This window comes from Rhinolophus ferrumequinum, chromosome 13, assembly GCF_004115265.2.
Source record: "Rhinolophus ferrumequinum isolate MPI-CBG mRhiFer1 chromosome 13, mRhiFer1_v1.p, whole genome shotgun sequence".
Classification (NCBI taxonomy): Eukaryota; Metazoa; Chordata; class Mammalia; order Chiroptera; family Rhinolophidae; genus Rhinolophus; species Rhinolophus ferrumequinum.
In genome coordinates this window covers 33,515,446-33,541,828 of record NC_046296.1, presented here as the reverse complement: position 1 = coordinate 33,541,828, position 26,383 = coordinate 33,515,446, and the positions used below count along the sequence as shown (strand labels likewise).

General features: G+C 39.7%; 1 protein-coding gene across 4 annotated transcripts in view; it reads right to left on the bottom strand.

Moving 5' to 3' along the window:
- LOC117033012 (ankyrin repeat and SOCS box protein 3) overlaps positions 1-23,239 on the bottom strand; it is a 137,367-nt gene extending 114,128 nt beyond the window's left edge. The window contains exons 1-2 of one of the 4 annotated variants that reach the window (XM_033124861.1): positions 23,011-23,239; positions 13,210-18,434 (exon numbers count right to left, since the gene is read on the bottom strand). In XM_033124861.1, coding sequence (XP_032980752.1) covers positions 16,875-18,434; positions 23,011-23,133 — 1,683 coding nt within the window. In that variant the 5' untranslated portion in view covers positions 23,134-23,239 and the 3' untranslated portion in view covers positions 13,210-16,874. Of the gene's footprint in view, positions 1-13,209; positions 18,599-23,010 lie in introns of those variants that run through there. The other 3 variants (XM_033124859.1, XM_033124862.1, XM_033124860.1) reach the window with 3 other exon arrangements.
- Between the last annotated feature and the right edge of the window lie 3,144 nt (positions 23,240-26,383).

The window sequence follows — 26,383 nt, the reverse complement described above, 5'->3', positions numbered from 1 at the left end:
TACAGTCCCTGGGGAACCATTCTTTTCAATCAATCTGATACAAAGGCGTGACCTAATTTCTGACAATGCTTAAACTTCCTAATACATGATCAGGCCAAATCACTGACCCAGTAGCACCAAAGATCTAACATAAAGGCCTTAGCTAAACAGGAAAATAATAAGATTTAAATTTTGAGTAAATAGGACTTACAATCAGTTTCAAATGAAAATAGAATATCAGCTGTCCTAGAATCTAATTTTAAACTCTTCCAAGTATTGAGTGATTTTATTTACCAGTGCTTGCATTTCCCTCTAAACATAGAAATAGGACTTTCATATAATGTTTCCCCAAAAATAAGACCTAGCCGGACAATCAGCTCTAATGCCTCTTTTGGAGCAAAAATTAATATAAGACATAGTCTTATATAAGACCCGGTCTTATTTTACTATAAGACCACATTATAGTTTTTTGCTCCAAAAGACACATTAGCGCTGATTGTCCGGCTAGGTCTTATTTTCAGGGAAACATGGTATATGGATGGTATATGTTATAATGAACTGTTGAGGTAAAAGTTTTAAAACTATTTTGCCATGGTGACATGGCTTAAAAGAAAATCTATTTCTCCATTTGTTTTCAGTTGTCTGGCAGGGGTGGTAGAGAAACCATGGCCCACTACATATATAAAGGCATGCTTTATTTCATATGCCAGTATTCTCAACGTAGGTCGTACAAGCAGGCAATGTGCTCCAGTCGGTTATGGGAAGAAAATAATAGAAATTCTAATTTTTCATCTGCGAAAGAATTGAGCTTCACTAATATTTAATAGGTGGATGTATACTGGTGCACACAGTCATTCGTAAGTCAGGTTTCATGTAATAAAACAAAACAACCTGAGGGAAAGAGCATGACACGTGTAGAGGAGTTGATAGGGATCATCGTTATTCTTCACTTGCACTATATGACAGTACTGTAGAGTAACTAAATGCTCCATCACCTTCCAGAAAATGAGATTGTCACTTTATACATTAGCATCAAGACCACACATTATTAGGTAAACAACCAGTCAGAGCTAAGGTTAGAGATGAACAGGTTTCTTTCACCAACCATGGCTCCTCTCCCTGTGGTCCTGGTATCTTTAAGGCTTCTCTATTAGAAGTAACAGTGATTAGGAAGAAGGAGCATGTTTTCCTTATGGAAAGTTAGAACAAACTACATTTTGAAGATTACTGGAATTCCACTCTTGAATACTTAGAGAAATTAATAGCAGGCCTGACAGTCTCAAAAACTTACAAAATGGAAAGAAAGGCAAAATTACAAATACATGAAATAGAGCTTGTAATGTTTTGCATCCATGCCTATTTGGAAATTGTTAAGCATTTTAGTATTTTTTATATTTGAAACAAAATGTTTTCACCAAAATCAAGTAAATCAAGCAGAACTTCTGAAATGGTAGCCATCTCAACTATCAACATTTGTGAAACTATAAAATAGTGCTAAACATCTCATGTCTAATCATGTTATTACATTACATATTTCAAATCTATTAAATTGATTTCCAGTACCTTTTCATAGACGCAATTGTACACTGCCTTGAATGTAAGGGAAAATGTGTAGCTTCCCGCATATATTTCTGAAGTACAAACATAATTTTCATTTCGTAAATACATAATAATACTAAAAATAAACTTCCTCCTTGAAAGTCCAGAAACTTATGGTTTAACATCCAGTAAGTCAAATCTCCTATACTCTATATTCACTCAGTAATATTGCTAAAAATAGTGACCTTTCTTTGGTTCTAACAGCTTCTTTGTCCTCAATAAAATTAGTCACCAGTGATCCTTAATAGTCGTAAGAACTAATGTACTCATTTAAGAATTTTATCAGAGCTCCAAATATTATCCCATAGATTAGAAAATAATTGATCAAGTAAATTGGAAGTTGTTTTTCCTCTAGATTAGTTTTTCATACTTAATTATAGTTACTAATATTCTTAAACCATGATGACATAAATCATTTGTTGAAAAAGCTTTCATCAACCCCCTCCAAGAAATTGTTTCACCCCCAAAAGCCAGATGTGAACAATCGTGAGTCATTATTCCTTGAATTTCACATGACAGGCTAACCCAGACTCTGCTCTTGATAGCTGCCACTTACTGAACGTTTATTGAATGCTATGCACTTTGCTAAACATACCCTGTGAGGTAGGTTTACTATCTCTAACTCACAGATAAGGAAAATGAGACTCAAAGAATTGAACTAAACTCTCAGTGGCTGAGCCAGCATTTAAAATCAATTCAGATTCTAGAGTCCATGTTTGTAAATAATATGCTATAGTGCTTTCTGTTCCCCAGGAACACCTACATCCCATGAAACACTGTTATTTCCCACCTGAAAGATAACACCAAAGGGCTGGGGTGGAGGGGTGGGGGGGTTCAGTAAAATACCCTGGAAAATGAGGAAAATGGTTGATTTTGTCCTGGTAACGTATAACCTCATTTTTTCCACGTACTATTTTTATCATGGAACACCACTAACTTTTCTAAAGCTAATGCAACCCACAAATCTGGCAAATGAAAATTCACTAGTAAGAGTAAATTGTCACCTTGGGAATTCTGGTCTGGTTAAATGCCATCAAACCCCTCCCTTCTTTGATAATTCTTTTGTGACGGTAAGCAGTTCAAGTGTACTTGCCATTTATCTAGATCCAGATCGTACATATGTATTTATGATTTAAACAATACAAATAAATCATCTTTTCTTTACTGGAATAAAGAATATATCTTTTGTTTTTCCTCAAACCTTCCATAAAATGGCACCCAACAAATATTAGCTGAATAAATACATGAAATTTCATCCTCTCTTACCCACACATTATGAAACCTTTCCTAACTATTCCAATGCCCATGGGTTTTCTACCAGTCCTTATTTTTTGGTTTTTGGTGCACCACATCATTTAATTAATTTTTTGCTGTCTTAGCACTGCTTTCTCATGGTCCATATGTCGCTTCTTCTCCCTAACAAGACTACAGTATCTGTCTCCTTCTGTTTTATTTCCCCCATTTATGGGCAGATATTGAAGTAAAGTCCCTGATCTCTAAGGTCAAGAAAAGACCAGAATTCTCAATCTCCAGTTCCATGAACTGAAAACATTCCAGTTCTGAGGTACTCTGGATTCCTCAATGAAAGTATCTAACATCATGGTTCTCTGTGAAGATAATTCCCAGTCATAACTTTCCTCAGAGCAATATTAATAAAATCAGTTCTTATAATTTATTTGACATATTTTATTGCTAATATCAACACATGAGGAAAAAGCTTTCACTAGCCCTTGCTGATGTCAGATGTGACATGTGTTGAGCCTGAAGAAATTTACACTGGTTATAAAACGAATCTTAGTGCCACAGCCCCAGAAGACAGGCATACAGCACTCTTTGTGAGTTGCTCCACGTTTTAAGGCCTATCTGGCATCTGAACAAACTACATTTTGCAAAACATCAGGCTTTGCATGAAAATCAAGATTACCACATTGAGAGTCAATTGAAATATCTCCCATTCATCAGCATGCTCCAGGCAGCTGAAGGTGCAGAAAAGTGTCAAGCCTGCACATACATGGAACTCAGAGAAACACTGAACTTATCTTGGCACCAGCTAAGTGTATTTATAAAGAAGCAGAGTTATCTGTTTATTGGGGTAGAAGAGGGAAAATTCATTAATTTGTACATAAGCAATGAACTGATACTTTCACTTTGGTAAAATTAATCTCAAAGGTATTGGACCTAAAGAGATTGCCTGTTAGTATCTCTTATGGAAAGCAAAATTTCACTAAATCTGCACCGTTATTCAAATTGTCCTGTACTTTAAAGTAATTGGTATTCTCTCTCTCTCCTTTAACTTCTTGTAGTTACTAAAGAGTTTGCTTTCATCTTCCGTGTCCTCAGGCTGCATAATGAGCCAAGGAATTCCAAAGAGAATGAATACAGGTTGTCTGGCAGCTCCTGAGCAGCTAGGGTGGTCTCCCTTGGGAAAAGATGCCCTGAGAGTTGGTCCCATAATTGAGTAAACAGTCAGAAACAGGCTTTGTAATCCTCCTAAATCAAGACCCATGTCCCCTTTCATTAAAATCCTGCTGATTATCATCCTGGAAACAGAGAGATACAAAAAAATAACAAACATGGGGCAATCGTAAGCCAGCCAGATGGAGATTTGGGCTGACATCACTTCCAGGCTTCCTCCATTCAATCATTTAATATTTGATTCACTTATTCAACAGTTATGCATTGAAAGCCCAGCAGGCCAAGGACTAATAGGTACTAGGGACATGGTGCTGAACAAAGCAGTCTTTGCCCTATTAGAGCTTTACTCTCATGGGGAGACAGCCAGTAAACAATTATATGTAACCATTATGGACTGAATTGTGTTCCTCCACGAAAAATTGATATTTGAACTTCTAACCTCCAATGTGACTGTATTTGGAAACAAGGCCTTTAGGAAGTAATTAAAGTTAAATGCGGTCATAAGGCCCGGGCTTTAATCTGATAGGATTGGTGTCTTTATAAGAAGTGGAAGAGACACCAGAAATTTCTAGATCAGGGTTATTCTTCTTATTGCATCACATATCCCTTCTCCCTCTCCCTCCCCACCCTCAAGCATGCAGAGAAGAGGCCATGTAAGGACACAAGGAGAAGGTCGCCTTCTACAAGGCAGGAAATGAGGCCTCACAAGGTACCTACCCTGACGGCATCTTAATCTTGGACTTCCTGCCTCTAAAATGGTAGAAAATAAATTTGTCATTGTAGCTACCTACTCTGTGGTATTTAGTTATGGCTGCCCGAGCAGAATAATACAGTAGCATAAAGTTAAGTAATGATAAGAACCGTGAAGGAAATAAAGTACTTCAGAGGGATGGAGGGCTATGTTGAATGGCGACCAGAAAAAGCCACTGGGGAAGACCATTCCGGGCTGAAGTATGTCTAACATTGAGAACAAACTTGAAGCATGTGAGAAATAGCCAGAAAGGCTGTATAGTATGTTAGGCAGGGTACAGATGAAAGAAAACGGGGACAGAGAGGAAACCAGGGCCCAGATCATGCTGCCTGTGGCGAGGACTTCAGATTTTGTTCTAAGTGGGATGGAAAGCCACTGGAAGGTTTTAAGTTGGGGAGCGACAAATATGATTTACCTTACAAGGGTCACAGTCACACAGGAAGGAGACTACAGAAGAGAAAGGCTGGAAGCTTGGAAAAGAGGATGACACTGGTTTAATCCTCCAGGGGAGAGATGATGGAGGCATGGGCTAGAGGGATGAGGGTGAATGACATGAAAAATAGTTGGATTCAGAGCATATTTTCAAGATAACTCAGGATTTGTCAGTAGGTTGAACAGAGGGTGCAAGAGAAAGAAAGGAGTCAAGGATACTAAATTGAGCTCCGCACTTGGGTTATTGTCCCATTTACAGAGATGACAAAACAGCAGAAGGCACAAGTTTGGTGGGGAGCGGGGAGGAATCAAGAGTTCAGTTTTGTACATGTTAAATTTTGAGATGTCTATTAGATATGGAGATGTTGACCAGGCAATTGGATAGACAAGCATGGAGTCCAGAGAGAGGTGAGGAATAAAGATATCAAATTGAGTGTCATTAGCATTTAAAAAAAAATCTCAAGAACGATCGGGAATTTCCGCCTGGAAACACTAATTCAAAATATTAATGTAAGAGAAGGATCCTTAAATTATTTATCAAGGGACCATAATTTTGTGTTTTCCCCTAGCTTATGCATATCATGTATCACCAGTTGTAAGATACACATTTTTTTTCACATTATAACCTCTCTGAAATTGGTATATTTTACCATCACGTAAGTCCAATGGCCGTTGTCATCACCTACATATGCACAATATTCAAAGCACCACAATCAAAACTTGTAGAATAGGTGTCAGCATATTGGAGGTAATGGTGAAACACTCTTTTATCTCCTAAGAAGCAGAGTTATGAGGAGACGAAGTTAACAATGCTCCTAAAGCAACAGACAAAAGAAGACTAGCTCTCTAGGTCAAGTAGATGAGTTTCTCAATCTAAACCAACATTCCTTGTTGCCAATTCAGTTTTAACTCCTACAAAGGCTTCTGTAAGGGCAGTCTGTAAGGAAATATTCTATTCCCGCCCCTTTTTCTTATTTGCTAGGCTGCCTTGAGGCAATCTTCCTCTACATCGCTTTCCTTGAACACATATAGGTTTCAGACTAATTACAACAGTCTTCATAAAACGAATCTGCACTTCAAAAGTGTGAGGATGTGATCATTTCAATAGAAAGTAAAAAGTCTTTTGAGTCTCTTCTTTTGCTTGACCCGCTCCAAATCCTTTGGAGTGTACTTTTTCTCCTAACAATGCCACCTTGGGCCCTGGAGCCATTCTCTACTGCTCGGGTCCATTTCTATTTCTTGGAAGTGTACTATCTCTTCTAATAAACTATTCTTTCACCACTTTAAAAAAAAAAAAAGAAAGAAAAACATGTACATTCCGAACCTTACATAAGGTTCAGAAATGAATTTTAAGTAATATCAACCATCTTCTTTATTGAATTTTTTACCTAATACTCCTATAGAAACTCAGTGACCTCCACTTTAACAAGCCAGCAACTAATAAGTCCTCTCTTCCCTCCGTAAGCTATTCTGCAGAGTGCCCACACATGTCAGCAGACTACTCTCAATGTATAAGCACGTTTGATGCCACCTCTCTCAGGATGGAGCAGACAAAAAATTTCAGTAATGACACAGATTTGAATGGCACAATCAATAGGCTTTTTACCCAAGAATTGAAAACTACACATTTTTTTCAAGTACACTCCGATCATTTACACAAACAGTCCATGAATGGAGCATAAAGCAAATCTCAACTACTCCTCAAGGGTTGGAATCACATGGATCTCACTCTCTGGCCACAATGTCATTGCGTTCAAAATCAATAACTGAAATATAATTTTTAGAAATTAAAAGAATCACTTCTAAATAATTTGTGGATCCAAAGAAAAAATAATAATGGAAATTAGAGACTCCTTAGAACTAAATGATAATAAAAATAATACTGTAGCAAATTATATTATTGTTCCAAATAGTTTCTGCTCTACCCTGGGAAAGAATTACACGTTCCAGCCCATTTTCATGGTCTTGCAGTGCTCAACCTGTGAGGAGATTTATATTTCCCAAGCACTGACATCATGCTTGCCATCTGATTTGCTCTGGCCACTGAAATGTGAGCGGACGGATGTGCGCCACTCTGAGCAGAAGTCTTTAAGGGTCACTGCTTTATGCCTGGTGTCGTAGACTGGCATGGTGCAGATAACTACTTGGATCTCAGAATTGGAGATATTCAGCTTGGATCTCAGAATGGAGCAGTTACAGTCAGTTTACAGTCAGCATGTAAGAAACAGGTGTTCTTTGTGGTAATCCACAGAAATTTGGTTGAAATTGCTTGCTACCACAGCTCCAGCTAACTAATACAAATGTGTATCAAAATTGGTGGATCACAGGTAAAGCTTTTCTTTAACGGAAATTTATAGATCCAATAGACTTAATATATTTATATTAGAAGATGAAAATAGAAAATTAATGGATTAGGTATCAAACTTAAGAAATTTGAAAAACAAAAATAGAATGAACCCAAAGAAAGTAGAAGGCAGGAAATAATTTGACTAGAAATTAATGAAAGGAAACAAAAATGCTATAAATGGGATCAATAAAGTCGATTTTGTTCTTTAAAAAAAACTAATAAAATTGTTGATATTTGGTAAGATGGACCAAGAAAAGAGGAAAAGGCACAAATAAATAAGAAAGGGAACGAAGAAAGTGACATAACTCAGATTTTGCAAAGAATAAATAGAATCGTGAATAACTTTATGCCCAGACAGTTGAAACTTAGGTAAAATGGGAAAAATATTTTTAGAAGAATATAATCAATAATATATTACTACATTAGATAGCATAAAGTAATACTAATATTATATAACATATAAAGTTGCTTAAGATGAAACAGAAAAACTGTGTGAGTTGTAAAATCATTATAGAAATTGAATCAGGGATTCAGGAAGCCCAATGAACTTGGTGAATTTACCACTTTTTTTTTTTAATGGCTTTAGCCTGAGGATAGGCCCCATTAGAGCTGCATCAAGGCTAAAACTTGAATAGAATCCTGCAGCTTTACCAGCTGAGAAATCGGAGGATGGAGAAGTTCAGGGCACCGGGGGCAGCTAGAAAATGAGAGAAAATCCTGGCAGGGACGTAGTCACAGAGAGGAAGCCTTAAACTCTGCGTATAAAATCTCCATATAAAATCTTTGGCTGACCCATGAACTACTGAGGCACAGGGTAACTTCAAGAAACCCGGCTAAGACTAAAGAACTGCACAGAAATTTCAGCTGCTGCTTATTGGAGGGAAGACAGGGTTTGAAGTTTGAGTTCAGACAAATTAACTGTCTGCTTGATTGGGGGAAGACTAAATAGATATGATGGTCAAATTCAACTCATAAATCTTGATTGGATTCTGAATTTTAAAATATATCTATATATGTAAACAATGTTTTCAGAACAATTGAGGAAAGTTGAATGTGGAATATTAAGTGATGCTACTGAATTAGTGTTGATTTTCTCAGGTATGGAACTGACGTTATAGTTGCACAGGAAAATGTCCCTGATCTTCAGAGATTCATGCTGAAGTACTTAGGAGTGAAGTGTATTTTCAGGTCATTTAGAGAAAGTGAAGGGAGTGTATCTATAAAGAAAGAGATAAAGCAAATGTGACCAGTGATGAATCTGTGTAAGCCGGCCAATTCAAATGAGGGGCATTGTAATGTTGTTTCAACTTTTGGTGGATTTGAAATTATACAAGAAAATTTTAAATCATTAAAAAAGAATCAAATAAAAAACAGAGTGCAGAGTATACTACATTTAGTGAGCGTATTTTTTATGAAATGATTGTTAAGTGTAAATGAATTGTGTTATAAAGTGTACTTCATATGGTGGGCTATGGCCAAAAAAGTTGAAAAAAACACTGCAGTGCTACTTACTGCATGAGTGACCTGAATTAGGGTACTTAAATTTTTTATACCTCAGTTTCCTTACATGTAAAATGGGGAATGATTACAGTCACTACCTCATAACGTAAGGTGCCTGGTACATAGTGATGCTTCTCTCAAAAAATGTAGATATTATTATTATTATTATTATTATTATTATTATTATTATTAAATGGAGCAGTTTGGGTGGGAGGTTAGTGGAAATACCAATACTTTGACAAAGTTAACAATAAACATTTCAACTTCAGAGCCCCCTCCAAAATATAAAGCTTCTTAAAAGTACCAAAGAGTAGATACGATAATAAGAGATTACAAGAAAGTAAGAACCCTAAGAGGTAAATGAATGATGGTAGGTACTTTTGACCTGAAGGCATTTGTCAAACCTAGAGAAATTGAGGTTCAGTTTTGATGACCCTCTCCCTCCTCTTAAAAGGAGATCCATTCCCTATAAAATTGGGACCCCCAAAGATCTACACTCTTAGAGTAGGGGTAAACAAGAAAACTCACCTCACTCCATTCTACTCCACATCCAGAGGACCTCAAGAAATGGAAAAAAAAACAAAAAAACACCCCTTATAGTTTGTAACCATAAGCTTATTGCCTAATATATAAGGCATATCATCTAGATAGTTCCAGAACACTTCAAGTTCAGGACTGGTAATACACTTAGATGCTTGGAAGAAAGAAGAAGGAGACACACATTTTTTCTGGAAGGATGTACCTTCATCTAAACCACTGTTCTCAACCAGTGGAGGGAATTTCCATAGAAATTTTTTCAAGGAAAATTTGGAGCTCACAGTAAAACTAAACAAAGCATGAAGGAAACAAGGTATCATGAGGGAGTACCAGCAAAAACAATAGACAAGATGCCTATTAAAAAATAAAATATTAAAATTACCAAAGTTATTTTAGAAAAATATCTTTACTCTGTTTAAATATATATAGAAACTGGAAAATTTTAAATATAATGTAACAGGTTTTTTAAATGAGCAAAAATATTTTTTCTAGAAATGAAAAATACAGTAATAATAATTAAAATGAGAGATCTGATGATCATTTTTAACAGATTGAATTTAGGTGAAGAGAGAATTCATGAACTGGAATATAGATTGGAAGAACTTATGCAGAATACAGTCATGCATTGCTTAACAACAGGGTACATATGTTCTGATAAATGTGTCATTGGGCAATTTCATTGTGCAAACATCATAGAGTGTTCTTACACAACCCCAGGTGGTATAGTCTACTACACACCTCAGCTATATGGTATAATCTATTGCTCCTAAACTACAAACCTGTATAGGATGTTACTACTCTGAATACTATAGGCAACTGTAATACAATGGTAAGTATTTGTATATCTAAACATAGAAAAGGCACAGTAAAAATATGGTATAAAACATTAAAAATGGTACACCTGTATTGGGCACTTACTATGATTGGAGCCTGCAGGACTGAAAGTTGCTCGGGGTGAGTCATTGAGTGAGGGTGAATGAATGTGAAGGCTAGGACGTTGCTGTACACTACTATAGACTTTATAAACACTGCACACTTAGGCTACACTAAATTTATAAAAAATATTTTTCTTTCTGCAGTAATAAGTTAACCTTACCTTACTGTAGCATTTTACGTTAGAAACTTTGAAAATTTTTTAAACTTTTCAACTCGTTTGTAATACTTGGCTTAAAACACAAATACATTATACAGCTGTACAAAAATGTTTTCTTTCTATCCTTCTTTTATAAGCTTTTTTCTATTTTTAACATTATTATTATTATTATTTTACTTTCTAAACTTTTTTGTTAAAAAATAAGACACAAGCACATATATTAGCTTAGGCCTAGACAGGGTCAGGGTCATCAATATCACTGTCTTCCACCTCTATATCTTGTCCCACTGGAAGTTTTTCAGGGACAATAACACACATGGACCTGTCACCTCCTATGATAACAATGCCTTCTTCCAGAATACCTCCTAAAGGACATGCCAGAAGGTCTTCTTGAGGAGGTGTTACTCTTCAGAAATACGTCCATGGTAGTTTGTTTGGTTTGCTTTTTTTTTCATCGTAGATTTGCTTGTAAGCAGATAATGCACCATAAACATTACATTAACATTTCATTAACTCTATTAATGAAAATCTTTTGGTGTTGGGGTCCATGTTTTCAAACTTTTCAAGAAGCTTGTTGAGACCTGCAAAATCTTCTGCTAAACCTCTAACTGTAATTTTCTGGGAAGGGGTGGGCGGGTTCTTCTTTTTCTTCTCCTGCAGTTTCCTTTGCTCCTGCCTCTTCTTTAGGTATACATTCCTGTTCCAGTTCTAACAACTCATCATTAGTTAATACCTCAGGAACGAACTCTGTGAGCTTCTCAGTGTCATCCTCATCCATACCCAGGTTAAAGTGTTTGCCTTGTTTGAATCTCAACCACAGCCCCCTTGATTTTTGCAACTTCTGCATCCTTGGCAAACTCTTTGAAGTCATGGATGAACCTCTTGAGTTTCTTCTTCCATATGCTATTCATACACTCCTTGGTGACATTGCACCAAGCCCAACCAAGGTTCTTGATGTCGTCATAGGTGTTATAATCCTTCCAGAATTGCATCAGTGTCTTCTCAGTGTCTTCCTGAGTTGCTCCAATAGCCTAGGCAAAGCTCCTCCTCAGGTAGGAGGTGTTAAAAGCTGCTATAACTCCTTGATCCACTGGTTGGATCAAAGAGGTGGTGTTTGGAGGGAGAAACGCCACTTTGATCTTGGGATGAGGATCACCAATAAAAGGAGGGTGTCCAGGAGCATTATTAACAATAAGCAAAATCTTGAAAGGTATGTTATTCTCAAAACAGAGTTTCTCCATTTCATTGGCATAGCAATTCAAGAGGGCATCTTGGAAGAGGCTGGGTCGTCCATGACTACTTATTGCTTGTGTAGTGCACTGAAGCGTGTGCTTATGGATATGCTCGAAGGCCCTGGGGTTCTCACTGTACCTGATCACAAAGGGTTTCAATTTGTAGCCTGCAACACTATTCCTAAGTAAGACTGTTATCCTGTCCTTAAAAGCCTTGAAACCTGGCATTGATTTGGCCTCCTTATGGATGGAAGTCCTTTCAGGCATCCGTTTCCAGAATGGAGAGGTTTCATCCATATTGAATATTTGCTCTAGCAAGTAATTTTTCTCCAAAGTCAGCTAATCTAGAGTTTCCAAAAATTCTTCACGTCAGCACTTGCAGACTCACCACTCACTTTCACATTATGTAATGAGTAACAATTCTTGATTTGTTAAAACCACCCAGAGCTAGCAGTAAATTCAACACTGTAGCTGGATCCAGCCGTTTCTTTGAAGATGGCAAACTTACTTTTGCTTTGGCCGTGATCGTCATGGTGCTGAGGAATACATTTCTGTGTCTGGCCTTCAATCCAGGTCATTACAGTTTTTCCATGTCTGATACAGGACCTGATCAAATTTGTGTTAGTCTCATTGCCTTCAATGAAGTAGATGCTATAACACCTTCTGTCACTTTGTTCTTGTTCTTCTGAATCATAGCTCTGGTGGGAATGGAATATGCCGGACTGGTAAGCAATAATCTTCACTGATTTTCCACCTTCATAGTCCTTAATCACTTTTAATTTTGTTTCCAGCTCAATCACTGGACGTGGCTTCTGAACGGCAACATTAAGAGTGGATTTTGTACACTTAGGGGCCATGATGAATAAAATAACATAAGATTAAATCAAGCACAAGAGAAAATGATGCAGTCAAAAGACATGATAAACACGAGATGTACAAGACTACTGCAGGTATAACATGGCATACTGTTTTACAGCAAACTTTTTTCATAAGGAGAAAAAGTACACTCCAAAATAATGGTTGAAAGTATAGTAAATACATCAACCAGTAACACAATTATTGATTATCATTATCAAGCATGGTGCACTGTACATAGTTGTATGTGTTCTATTTTTATACAACTGGCAGCACAGTAGGTTTGTTTACACCAGCATCACCACAAACAAGTGAGTAATGCATTGACATCATGATGGCTACATCACAAGGCAATAGGAGTTTTTCAGCTTCATTACAATGTCATGGGCCCACCATTGACCAAATCGTTGTTGTGGTGCATCACTGTACAAAACAGAAACAAAGACAGAAAAAGTGAGAGCCAAGGTAGGAAAGAATAGAGAAAATGGGGCCGAAGCAATATTTGAGAAGATAATGGCTGAGAATTGTCCACAACTGATGAAAGACACCAGAACATAGATTCAAAAAGTCCAATCAATCCCAAGATAAATAAAAAGATACATATCATATTAAAACTGCAGAACACTGAAGACATAGAAAAAGATAATAAAAGCAGCCAGTCTGGAAAAGAGAAGGCATGTTTTTGTTTAAATGAGAGAAGTGACTGCATTATTTCAAATGGGAGAATGGTCTTGTTGCTGTTGCCGTCGTTTGAAAGAATGGCTAGAAGTGTGGATACAAGTGCTGAGTACCAAAAAGGAGGACCACTGAGGACCAATGAGATTGGAACTCAAGTACCTGTCCCAAACCTCTTTTCGATTACCGTTTTAGTGTAACTACACTTTCCAGACTTGTGGACAGCTAGGGTTTTAAATGCAAATTGGGTTCCACGAAATAAATACATATGCCAAATTTATTTCTGCAGCAGTGTTTTTCTGTTCAGCCACTTGCTTTGGAGGTGTCAAGAGGATTAGTTGTAGAGGTAGTAGTAGTGGCAGCAAGTTCCTCATCTCTGAATATCTACTTCAACAGGGTGGTCCATGAAACCAAAAGTCCAAGGAGGCCTCTTGACTTCCCCTTTCTGAGTTGCAGCAGAAGTAGTAGCTCTCCTGGTTAATCAGGCTGGTAGTGTTTATTTGGAATCTTTCTTAAAAACCCATCATAGAGCCCTGATGTTCTAATAATTTAGTAGATAGCTAATTTGCTATATTCAATCCCTTTCTGCTTAATACTTTCTGATTCTGAAAACCAAACTCTGATTGATGAACTAAAAATTCCAAAATTCTGTATCTTTTTCCAAATTAATCTCATTTTAAAGAAGTTTTTGAAATATTCAGTCAGGACTTTCCCAGCTGGGTGAGAAATTTAGTTTGGTAAATAATTAACATTTGGAGCTGTTCTTGTTTAGTCTGAGTATCATGCATGCTACACAGTATGGTCAAAAATGTCATTTCATCTCTTAAGGAAAATAACTCTCTCTGAGCTTCACCACATTGCTATCCATTCTGCAATAATGATCACTACTATTCTCTGATTTAAATGATTAGACATGAAAGTCATAGTATTGTAATCTGATATTCAGAAAGGTTAGGATTTTCAATATTTTTATTTTCTAAACATTATTTTAAAAGAACATTAAAAGCATCAGAAATACAAATCTGGCCTAATGGTTAACATCAGAAGAATTATAAAATGTTTGACATACACACAGACTTTGCATCACAGTAAAGCATCAAGAGAACTAATTAATATGCCCTGCTAATTAGTCATATTCAACTGAATTCTCATGACTTTTAGTTCTCATTTTAGCCCTTATGAAGAGAGAAGTTATATACATCTACCTGTATGTACATATAGATACAGAGGAGGGCTAAGAATCTAGCCCACTCTCTTTCATGCAAGTTGAATCAATAATTTCTTGATGAGTGAGCATAAAGAAACTGAATATCTCATGTGCACATGCTTAGTTTTCTTTATGCTATAATTTTCACCTCCCAAAGATGGGTCAAGTCATTTCAAAGGTCACACAGGAAACTGTCACTTTTCATATTACAAGTAGAAATTACATTTAAAAAAACCTTTTATTGAATCACATTTGAAATGCCTGGCCAAAAAAGAGATACATACTTTAAAAAGTTTGAAATATCTTCTGGATTAATGTTATTAATTATAAAGCCATTTGGCTTATTGGAATAAATACCAAATTCTGAATTTAGACAAAAGTCTAATTGAAAAGCACTACTGAAAAGTGCCACAATTCTTCAAATGATCTTGGAAGAGGATATTAGATTTCTTAATTCTTTGTTTAAAAAGAGGTAATATACTAATCTATCTCATGGGAGTATTAATGAATGAAAACAGTGTTATTTTAAAAATATAAAAGCACAATTGAAACTGGTAATAGTGACTTCCAAAAATAGCATTCAATTACAAAAAAATGTGAAAGAGTGGATATTTTCTGTTCTATTATAAAATTTAATAGCAAAAATAAAGGAAGAAAGGGAAGAAGAGAGTCCTAAAAGGTGAATTTGAAAATAAAATGAAACCTGTATCTCAATCTCAGAAACAGAAATGGTTGATTTGTACTGAACAGTAAGAGTTGTAAGATGAGGTTGAACAGAGTTCTAGCTGAGTATCTACTGTGTCTTCTCCATGCTTCTCATGACCTCTGTACGTGGGAACAACGTGGGAGAGGGTGCTATAAATTGAATACCTTTCATCCAAAGGAATAAAGTGCCTTCCAATCTGCAATAACTGTTCTTGAATATAACAATTTATAAAGATAGGTTTTGTATCTTGATGTTCATCTTGAGTCTAGCAGTTAATAGTTCAAAAACTGTAGCAAGTTCAAATGTTAACTGTATGATGAAAATATTTTTCCATAAAAATGTGAGTTTACAGTTGTTATGCTAAGCATCACAGAGTACATAATAAAATTATTTTTAGGTATAGAAATACTTAATCTAGTTTTCCTACTGCCCACCTCTAGTTTAAGATTAACGGGGGAGAAAATACACAATTAATTTGAAAACAGATCATCTTAAGAATTTTTCCATCACGGTAACATATAAAGGAAGACAAAAAATATATATATACCTAAATAGTTACTTGGATATTTTTTGTCAAGTTGTTAACAAACCATTCTCACACAGAAGGAAAGCACAAATCAAAACATTCCCAATCTCATCCTTGTGCCTTCTTAATAATAAGGATCGTCTAACACATAGCAGTCTAGGTTGCTTCCCACATAATAACACCCTGACTGAGATGAGCACATTTAGTACCAACTCTCCCAGGAATAGCATACCTCTGCCACAGATGCAGTCCTCTTCACAAGGATAAGAATATTCCAAAATGGAATAATTCACTTTTACCAGGCAAAAACATCTTTCTTTTTAAAATGAACTATACAGCTACTCAATTGACACAAAATAATAATGTCTATGATAAGAAATGGTAATACGCCTAACACCATATTCCTGGTTGACTGTCTTACGAAAGTACCCAATGCTTATGGATTTTTGGTAAAGGTAGTTACAGATAATATTTCTGATTTTCTGCTTTAACAATATATTATTTATTCAAATGAGCCTGCTACCAAAAAAGTGTCTTGTTCCCCATTTCAATACTTCAAAGAATCAAAATTTATACTTCAATTAATAAAAATAACACCTCAGGAAAGATCATACTTTCGCATTCTTGAAACATTCCAGCTCATAGAGACTTTGAAGACCCATGACACTGACCCAAAAGGTCATAATCAGTTCCTTCTCTTCTTTAACATAGTAGCATGATCATTCCCGGGCATCTATTTAAAAATTTAGTACAAAAGATCGGAGCACAGGTCAGGGTAAAAATCTAAATAACAACCTTTTACATCAACTCTTAAAATGTTAAGAAACCGCCAAGAAATTAATAGATGCTAATACTTCAGACAAAAGAAAACCATCACTGCCAACTGTTTAGCGGAATTTTTACGTTTTGATCTAGTACTGGTCTCACCAAAGTGAAAAACAAAACCAAACCAAACAAAAACCCATCCATTAGTATCAGAAACAAAAGCAGTGTAGACGAGATTGTCCAGCCCCCAAGACTCTACACAGAGGGCACCGGGATCTGCCTGGTTGAAGTGCTGTCATAGTCTTGCATTAAATCATTAGTGGTGTGATAATGCATGGCGATATATGAGTTGGCAAACCCTTTAAACGAGTTTCCTGGCTGTAAGTTACACGGGATGCTGTCTTCCTGGGACGGGCTGCTGTTATAGATGCTGTAGTACGGCTCGATTCGCGTGTTGATGGGTGTTGAGCTGCTCTGACCGTAGTGGGGCTGTCCCGCAGAGATCTTGGGGCTGACCACACTTTCCTTCGAGTGACTTGGGCCACAAGCCTGGTCCACAAATTTCTTCTGAGGCTTAGGAGACAACATGTAGGCAGAGTTTGTTTCATGATGGGAGGATTTGTTTCTGTTGACTTCGAGGTTCCCTTTTCCCATGGCTCGAAGTCGAGTCTTCTGTTTGCAGCAGAAGAAACCCAGGCCTATGTACTGAAGGCAACAGAGCACTTTCCTTCTCAGCCCTGCACTGTTCCGAGAATATATAAAAGGGTTTAATCCTGATTTGAAAAATATAAGGGTAAATCCAAACAGTTCAAACTGGTAAAGGATGAAGCTCCCATCGCTGGACAGAACTACCTGCACCAAAGAAATCCCCAGGGGAAGACAGCACACCAGGACCGACAGCACGATGACCACGCAGGTGACCACCGCCTTGGAATCCTTAACCGTGGAGAGATTGACACCTGATACCAGCTGCAGCCGGCTGGCTGCAGGGGTGGGCAGCTGGCTGGGACTCTTGGTGTATCCATGGGTCTGAACATGCTGCAGTTTGTTGTAATTCTGGTTCCTGTACAGGGCTGGCACGGTGCACTGGATGGGATCTCCCCCTCCCTTCACGGGTGCCCCCATGAAAGGCTGTGGTCTGGAAGCATCTACTGTAATTACAGGGGGGCACTTTCTGACTTGAGCATTTTTCCGCAGGGTCTGAGCAATCATGATGTAAGAGACAGAGACCACAGCAACACAAAAGGTGAAGTCGACCACATAGAGAGACAGAACGGCTTTCCCTTCTCCAGCAATCAGGCTGGACATGGGGAGGCAGAGGTGGGACTTGCTGGTTTTCAAGGTGGCCAGGGTGGCGAGGGTGAAACTGGTGGCCCAGAGAAGCAGAGTGAGGAGCAAGGTGCAGGGAAAGGAGGCCGTGCGATTAGGCTGCTTCCCGAGGACCATGCGGAGCCGGTGCAGGGCAATCACGGCCACTGTCTTGAGGGACATGATGATGAAGCCGGAACTGGTGAGATGGAAGGTGAAGCAGAAAGCATCCGGTACGCTACTGACTGAGCTGAAGAACAACACAAAGGTGAACATGGGGGCGGTCACGCCACAGATGAAGAGGTCACAGAAGGACAGGTTCAGGATCATGAAATCAAAGTTGGTTCTGAATTTCCTGAAGGCTGGATCAAAGAAGGACAAGAAGACAATGAAGTTGCCGTAAGAGCCCAGGCAGAAGATGACGGCGAGGAGGAAAGTACAGGTTACCAAAGTGGCCGTATGGATGAAATCCTGGAGATTCTCCCGGACAGCTGTGCTATTTCCTCCCTGCGAGGGAAGCACATGGAGCAAGGTGGTGTTGGCAGCATCCTGAAGGTGGTCCGTTGAGTTCATTTTCAGAGAGAAAGGACTCTTCCTTCTGTGGGAAGGGAGTCAGGGCCTCAACTCACAGATGAGCCATATGTGACAAAAGAGAACCAAGGCAGAAAAGCCTGCACACAAAAATGCACACCCAGAAACAGAAAGGAATTAATGTAGAAAACAGTGACCTCAGGATCTTCGACAAAAGCACTAGAAGTTTTCAGCTCTGACCCAGTGCACAGACAGCATTTCTCCTCTCAAAGCCCAGCACAGAAAAGACACAAACACCTCGAAATACATTCATCCTGCTAATTTTAGGTTTTATGACACAGTGGTTTTCAAATTAGTTAAAGCATCTCCTGGAGAGCAGGTTAAAAAGAGCCGATTCCTGGGCCTCCACCATTGAGATTCTGATTGAAGGGAATGCAGATGTTACTTTCAGAAACACTCTTGTGCCAGATACTGGAGACACAAGAACACAACCTCTCTGCCAGAGGTCACAATCTAGTTGGAGATCAGCCTTTGTAATGACAGCCTAATGTGGTAAATCAGATGACAGCAGGGTGCTAGGGAGGTAGGAGAAGGGGAACTTAATCCAACACAGAGTGGAGGCTGAGAGGGGCTGCAGGGAGTCTTGGTGAGGAGGAGCTAGCTGGGTGAAAGGTGAGGGGCAAGGAGAGAGCCAGACAGGCTCCTAGAAAGGGAGTAGGTCTTTGCAGCAGGACTGAGGCGAGAAACAGCACAGGCTTCAAATATAAGCAGAGGGTATTGCTGAAGTATATTGTGGGCCTTTAAAACAACCCCCACAAATCAACAAATCCTATTTCTTTCCTGAGGAAGAATCCTTTCTTTTCCAGTACTTATAATTTCTTCTCCTTGCTTGTGATTTCTTGGCCAACTCCATACCCTTCGTTGGAAAAAAACTTTGTATTGGACCACATTTGAGGGGAAAATGAAAGTAATGAAGGGTTATCGGAATTATATTTTATGAGATTTACAAGGTGCAAAGCACCGCTCTGTAAACTCTAAATGGCTATGTAAATGTGAGTTATCATTATTCCAAATGATGAAGCAGGAGGTATGCACCCACTCATGCATTTATTCACTCAATTTACATTTATCATGTGCATACTATATGCCAGCTGGATGCTAGGTGACGTGGGTAAGAAGATGAGAAAACACAGCCTCTACTTAAAAGAATAACTTGTTTTTCTTCTTGCTCCTTTTTGTTAACCTTTTTTTTTCTCTCCCTATTTTCAACGAGATTTAAAGTACACTCTGTTATTTGAAAACCCAAAGCCCTAAGTGACCTGGTGTCCACCCTGCTTCCAAAGACGTTTCCAAGTGGGACAGCTTTAGTTGGTCCTTGGAGACTGGTGCCATGTTCTTGACAACAGAAATAGTATTTGCTTTAATCCAGCATTTTAGGAATAACCAATGACACTGGGGAAGTCCAGGGGTAATGTTCAGAATATTTAACTACCAGGTCAAGCTGGGGCTCAGAGTTTAAGCCTTTTAGTGCTGGATCCTGGGGTGCAGAGGAAGGGGCCAGGTCAGTGAGGGATTACTGGGGGCTCCAAGAAGCAGCTATGCACCACCCAACAGAGAAGCCTCTAGCATCCAATAACAGGACCGGGTGTGCCAGTCAGGATCAGGCAAATTTCAGTACTGGGGAGACCCATACAACTAGCTGTTGTCCTTCATGAAGGAAGACGACAACCTCTTTCATATTCTCAATGGACAAATAGTGAAGATCAGGACAATATGATGAATTTCTCCATTGGGAAGTGAGACCAACTTTTCTGTACTTTCCTTACAAAAGTCTGTGTGAGAGAAAGATATAAATCCTGACCTTTTGTTTCCTGATGATTAGAATTTTAAAAATAACACTGGATAGCTTATTGTTTTCACTTAAGATTGTGTCTTGTTTCTGAACCCTTTTTGATACCTATGTAGTGAAAAAGACATCTGTTTACTGTTTGTTTATTGTATTGTTAATTGGAGGACTGATGTTAACTGGTGAAAAGGAGAAGAGAAAACCCAATGGGAGGAGGCAGGAAGAGCAGAGAAGTGATACTGCTGTTTATAGCAAAGTTTAATCCAAATTCCTGCTTCCCTCTTCACCCCTGCTCTTTTCCCTACTTCCAAAGAGGAAACCAAGGGTTGGAAGTAGGGAAAAGAGCAGGGGTGAAGAGGGAAGCAGGAATTTGGTTTGGGAAAATCAGAAGGATGAAGAGTCTGGAATTAGGATGCTAACAGAAATATCGACTAACTGGATAATAACGAAGAAGTCAGGTGATGGAAGTTATGAAGACCCCAGGCAAGGAGAGAGAAAGGGAGTTTTCAAGGGGGAAATGATATGATGAGGCCCCAACATTCGTCAAGGGTAAGAGGCAGGAAGAAAAAAAAATTGGAGGAGTTGAGGGGCAAATTTCGCTTGTGGTACAGTTATACTTTTTGCAATAAATTTGTTTTCGATAGGTTAAAAAATAAAGGAAATTCTAGGTCAGGAAGATAATTATCAGTATCATTATTAGTATGTTAACTTTACTGAGTGCTTATGATGTACCTGGCCCTGTTCTCAGTGCTCCATACTGTTAACTTACTGAATCCTCACAACAGCCCTGAGATAGTGTAACTTACCCTCATTTTACAGATGAGGAAACTGACTCAGAGAGTACACCTAAGCTAAAGTGGTAGAGCATGAATTTGAACCTAAGCAGTTACTCTCTAAAGCCCTTATTCCTCACCACCATGCTAAACAGAACAGCAGAGAGATGAAGGCAGGGCTGCTGGGAGCCCTGCAGGGACTGGGAGTCCGGAATCGCCAGGTCAGGAGGTAGTTACAGCAGCTGTACTTTACTGGGTGGTTATTTTATGCCAGGCACTTATACTAGGAGCTTTACGTAAGTTATCAAACTCTGTTTCATTCTCATAAATTATCAAACTCTGTTTCATTCCCAATATAATCCTATGAAGTAGAGTAGGTATTGCAATCTCTTCACAACTCCAAGTTCCTGGAACCCAAAATTTGAATACATATATATGTGTGTGTGTATATATATATATATATATACACACACACACACACATATATATACACTTTTTTGTACCTTTTTGTCAAGGTTGATAATTGTGGTTCTGGTATAAAGTAATTATAATTCACTCCTATTGGGATAATTAGAGAAAAAGGAATAAGAAGCTGGGAAGAGAAAAGGGAGGAAAAGCAGAAGACAGAATAGAAGTAAAGGTTTTTCCAGAGAAAGGTGAGAAGCAATAAAGCAAATGGAGGGAAAGTAAACCCAGGTGTTAGCACTAACTTTGGGACAATAAAAAAGAGGAGGCTGAGATCACAATTTGCAATGAAGTTATGAAGGCAGAACTATAACACTCAGTGATTTGGTGGGGGGAGGGGGATGAATACCTATGGGCTGTGCCTAAATATTATATAAAGGTTACCAACTTTCTTTTCAGTGCAAGCATAAAAGCTACTCTAGCTCCGTGCCTATAAATAGGTCCTGGAGGAAGATGTGATTATAGTCATAAAATCAGAAAAATTTTAAGTTGGAAAACCAGTTTTAAGCAGGCATATTAGCCGCAATAACATGGAATGAATTCATATCCTACGCATCTTGTTACAACTAAGGAAGAGTGATCCTAAAGTAACTGGTAAGCCAGGAACAGTAAATGAAAATTTATGTGCAGTGGCAATAATTTCTCAGTAAGATGTGCAAAGAGCCTCTGATAATTTACTGTGCTGTCTTCATATTTTAATACCTATTAGAACATTCTATATGAGCTTTCACAAGTCATCTCATGACCTAGATTCTTCCCACTCATTCTTTCCCCCATAACGCCTTAAATTCCTCGAGGGTAGGTATTTTCAGAGTCTAACCCTCACTGAGAGCAAGATTCTGTACTGTCATTATTCCCATTGTGTTTGTATTGATCCGGAAAACCTCAGTGAAGTTAGATGACTTGCCCAAGGTCACTAAGATTCAAGTCAGATTTATCTGACTTCAGAGCCCAAGCTGTTTGTCCCCAGTTGAACTACCTCTTGAAGCCTGGAGCAGCTGATGGGGTGGGGTAGGGTCAGTGGATGAGGGAGATGGGGAGGCTATGGAGCCCCCCTCCCCCACAGTCTGGGAATGGGATGGGGTTAGAGGTCGACGCCTGCCAGGGCTTGCGGTGGGTAGGGGCTCCCCGGGGTAGGGAAGGAGGGCCTCTGCCGGGCCAGGGAAGCTGGTAAGAGTCTGCAGAGGCTTGGGGGGTACGGAGGGCTTGGCCAGGCAGGTGGTGTGGAGGGGTTCCACAGCCCGCGGAGCCCAGGAGCCCAGGAGCCCAGGAGCCCAGGAGCCCAGGAGCCCAGGAGCGGGCCGGCAGGGACGGTGTGGCTGCCCCACAGGCCGCGCCAGGGGCGCAGGTGCGCGGCGGCCGGGCCTGGACCCGCGCAGCGCGCTCCTCGCTAACCCGCTGGCTTCCCGGGGCCCGGCCTCCCAGTCCCGCGGAGGCGCCTCCTCCAGGGGCCCGCGCGGCCTCTCACCTGCCCGGTGGCCGCAGCGCCGCCCCTCCTCCTCCATCTCGCAGCCCAGACCCCAGCTCCGCGCGCCTCCGAGAAGGATGCAGGGCTACAGGCATCATCGCCATCGCCGCCGCCTCCGCGCATCCCGGGAGCCGCGGCGAGCCGGGGGCGCGGAGGCGCCGTCACGGAGCCGCGGAGGGCGCCGCCCCCTCCGCCGGACACTCAGGCCCGGCGCCCAGCCTGCGCTGTGCACCCTCACCGCCTCGCGCTCCTCCTCGTGCCCGGGGCGGCTGCGCCGCCGCCCGACCTCCGTCCTCCGCGCGCGCGACGGGCCCCAGGCTCGCGGATCGGCCGTTCCGGGAGTCCGGCTCCCTGGGGTAGCTCAGAGCTGCCAGGAAGACGGGCAAGCGGACTGGGTAACGAGGAGGAGAAAGGCGGCGGTGCCGATGGCACCCAGCGACCCACGCGGGGCTTGGCCTCTCAGGGTGGCACCCCGTGGAACGGGCGGGGTGGCGGCCCCACGCTGCCCCGTCGCCGCGTCTGCGGTCCTCCCTGGCGCCTCGCCAGGCCCGCCGCCCATCGGCCCGCGCTCCGGGTGCGGGAAGGCGCCCGCCTCGCTCCACTCCCGGCTGCAGCTCACACGGTTTCTCCTAGATTAACTGGCGGCGGCGTCGTCGTCCAGTTTGGTACTTGAGACATACGTATAATTTGTAAAGCAACTCATTATAACAATTTAAATCAAACCAACTTTATGTAAAATAATTACTCCCCTCCACCCCCTCAGCTCTCTGAAAGTATTAATGGATTTACAGAGGGAACTCAGCAAGGGGAATCACTAGAAAACAAATGCAAAATAAAAAAATTACCCAAGCAAATACTCAAGCCGAGACACCACGGACAATGATGTTGAATGCAAAAAATCTTGAGCAATGGTGCTAGGTGCGCTCCCAGGCAAGTTTTAGTACGGAAGAACACAAAACAATAACTACCATCCTGTCCTTCTCAAGTCCACAACGTGTCCCAAATAACGAACTCATAAAATGGGTTTTAGTTTCAGAACCATCAAGTAACCTTCCTATGTTCGCTATTCTGGGTAATTAGGGTCCTTAGGGCTTTTGTAACCTCGGGGGTACTCTTTAGATATAATCAGAATACTATTTGAAATGCCCTTTCCTTCACCCTGGTGCCAGAAAATTCCGTTCAAGTGAAATAGTGAGAATATTACTACTGAAATCCTATTTTGGCTAAGTTTATCTTTTTATATAGAACTGTTTGGTACCAACAGGTACCAAAGAATTTTATTTATGCATATTAACTTATCTTTCCGAGTTCCCTTGTGCTTTCACCAAGAGAAAAACAAGAGGGCTGGATAATTTATGAAGTAGACCTCCAGTCCAGGAGTTGACTATGTTCTCAGAATTTTGTTTAGAAATAACTTCAAAAAAATTTTCCAATTAATTTCCACCTTATACTCCACTCCCAACTACTTGCAATGCAGCAGTTCTAATCAATGTTGTTGTAATGGTGACCTTGGACCCTAGAAATAATCAACAGAAAAAGATTAGCACTGAGAGTGGAAACTCAATTTATATCCCTTTCCATATTACTTAGCTACTGCTTAAGTAATTGCCAGCTCATTTCCAGGCATTTGGCCACAACAGATTATAGAACGTATGTTTGGGCTGGAATGAGGCAGTTACACCTACAGGAGAAATTATCTCATACTGGAAAAACAAACAAACAAACAATTCACAGTTGTAAAGGATTCTAGAGATCTAGACAAGGAAATCAGGAAGCGAGGTTCCAGAACTAGTTAGTACCATTGGCAAGGCTACAGCTGCTGTAATTTACAAAGTGTACCAGCCAAGTGTGCCAAATTAGAAAGAACACTGGCTTAGTAGTCAAAAAATGGAAAATCTGCAAGAAACCCCACAAGCAGGGCTGGCTATAATGTTAAGATATTACTATGATATCCTTTACCAGGAAACCAGCGTTCAAACACACGCTATCACTGGCAATGTAAATAGATATATGTGCACTTTGAGGAAAACAACACTTATCAGAGCCATTAAAATGCTTAGATTCTTGACCCAAAAAATCTCATTCCTTGCAATTCATCCTATCGAAATGCTTGAAGGAAAACAATTTAAGCATGAAGTTATGAAAATATTCACTGCAGTGTCATTTGCAGTAGGGAAAACTGAAACAACCTTGATGTTCAACAATGGGGCAATACTCAAAGAAAAATGGTGGGTAAATCTTCCTCCTAAATTTTCAAACAAACTTTGTAGTCTTTGTTTAAAGGATCCAATTTAGAAACTAGATTAATAGCTCTTATCTCAAGGATACATACAGGCTTTCTCCTGTGTCCTCACCACTCATCCCTCTCCCCCCTGCTCCCATCTAGAAACCTATCTAGACTCAATGGGCAGATTTTTAAACATTAGCCTGATACTACCCCACCCTACCCTGCCAAATTTTTATTTCCTCCTGCTCTGTCCTTCTCCATTCTTTTTAATGCAACATACACTTAAAGAACTACCTTAAACAATAGTAGCCACCCACCCCCTTTCTCTCACTCCTCCCTTTCATTCTTGAGGCCACTGGTAGAAAAAATTTAGGGAATTAAATAATTCACAGTATAACCAGAATGGGGTATCAAGGTAATAAGCATTTTCCAAACCTCGTATCAGAATCACATGGGGCACATGTTAGAAACTCAGATTTCTACCGTTTTTATGTCTATATTGGGTCTGAGTCTTCCTTCCAAGTGGTTCTCAATCCTGGCTGCACAAATGAAGCATTATGGGGCTTTTTGAAGATGAAGATAAGTCCTAACCAGAGAAATTTTGATTGAGGAAGACAGTGGGTCCGGTATCTTAATATTTTTTAAAGTTCCACTTGGCTAAGGCATAGTTTCATACAGCTTAGTCAGAAAAAGCTGGAGTGGTCAATATAAAGCTTCACTACTCAAAGTGTGGTCTCGGGATGAGGCATCAATACTATGAGCTGGGAGCATAAATTAAAAATTTTAACAAAATCCCCACGTTTCTCATTCCCATCAGTTTGAGAAACAACCGTCTAGAACAGTGCTGTCCAGTAGAACTCTGATGAAAACATTGATCTGTACTACTCAATAGGATAAACCACTAGCCACAAGTAACTAATGAGCACTTGAAATGTGGCTAGTTGAGATTGAGGAAACGAATTTTTAATTTAGATGTAAAGTCAAACGTGGCTATTAGCTACTGTACCAGACAGGATTAATCTACATAATTCATTTTGGTCAGGAGGCATGAATTTACAGATCCAGATCTATGAATGCAAAAGGAATCCACCAGAGTTACTGCCTACAGAAATATTCTCTCCTATTAATAAAGACAAAAGCCAGGTG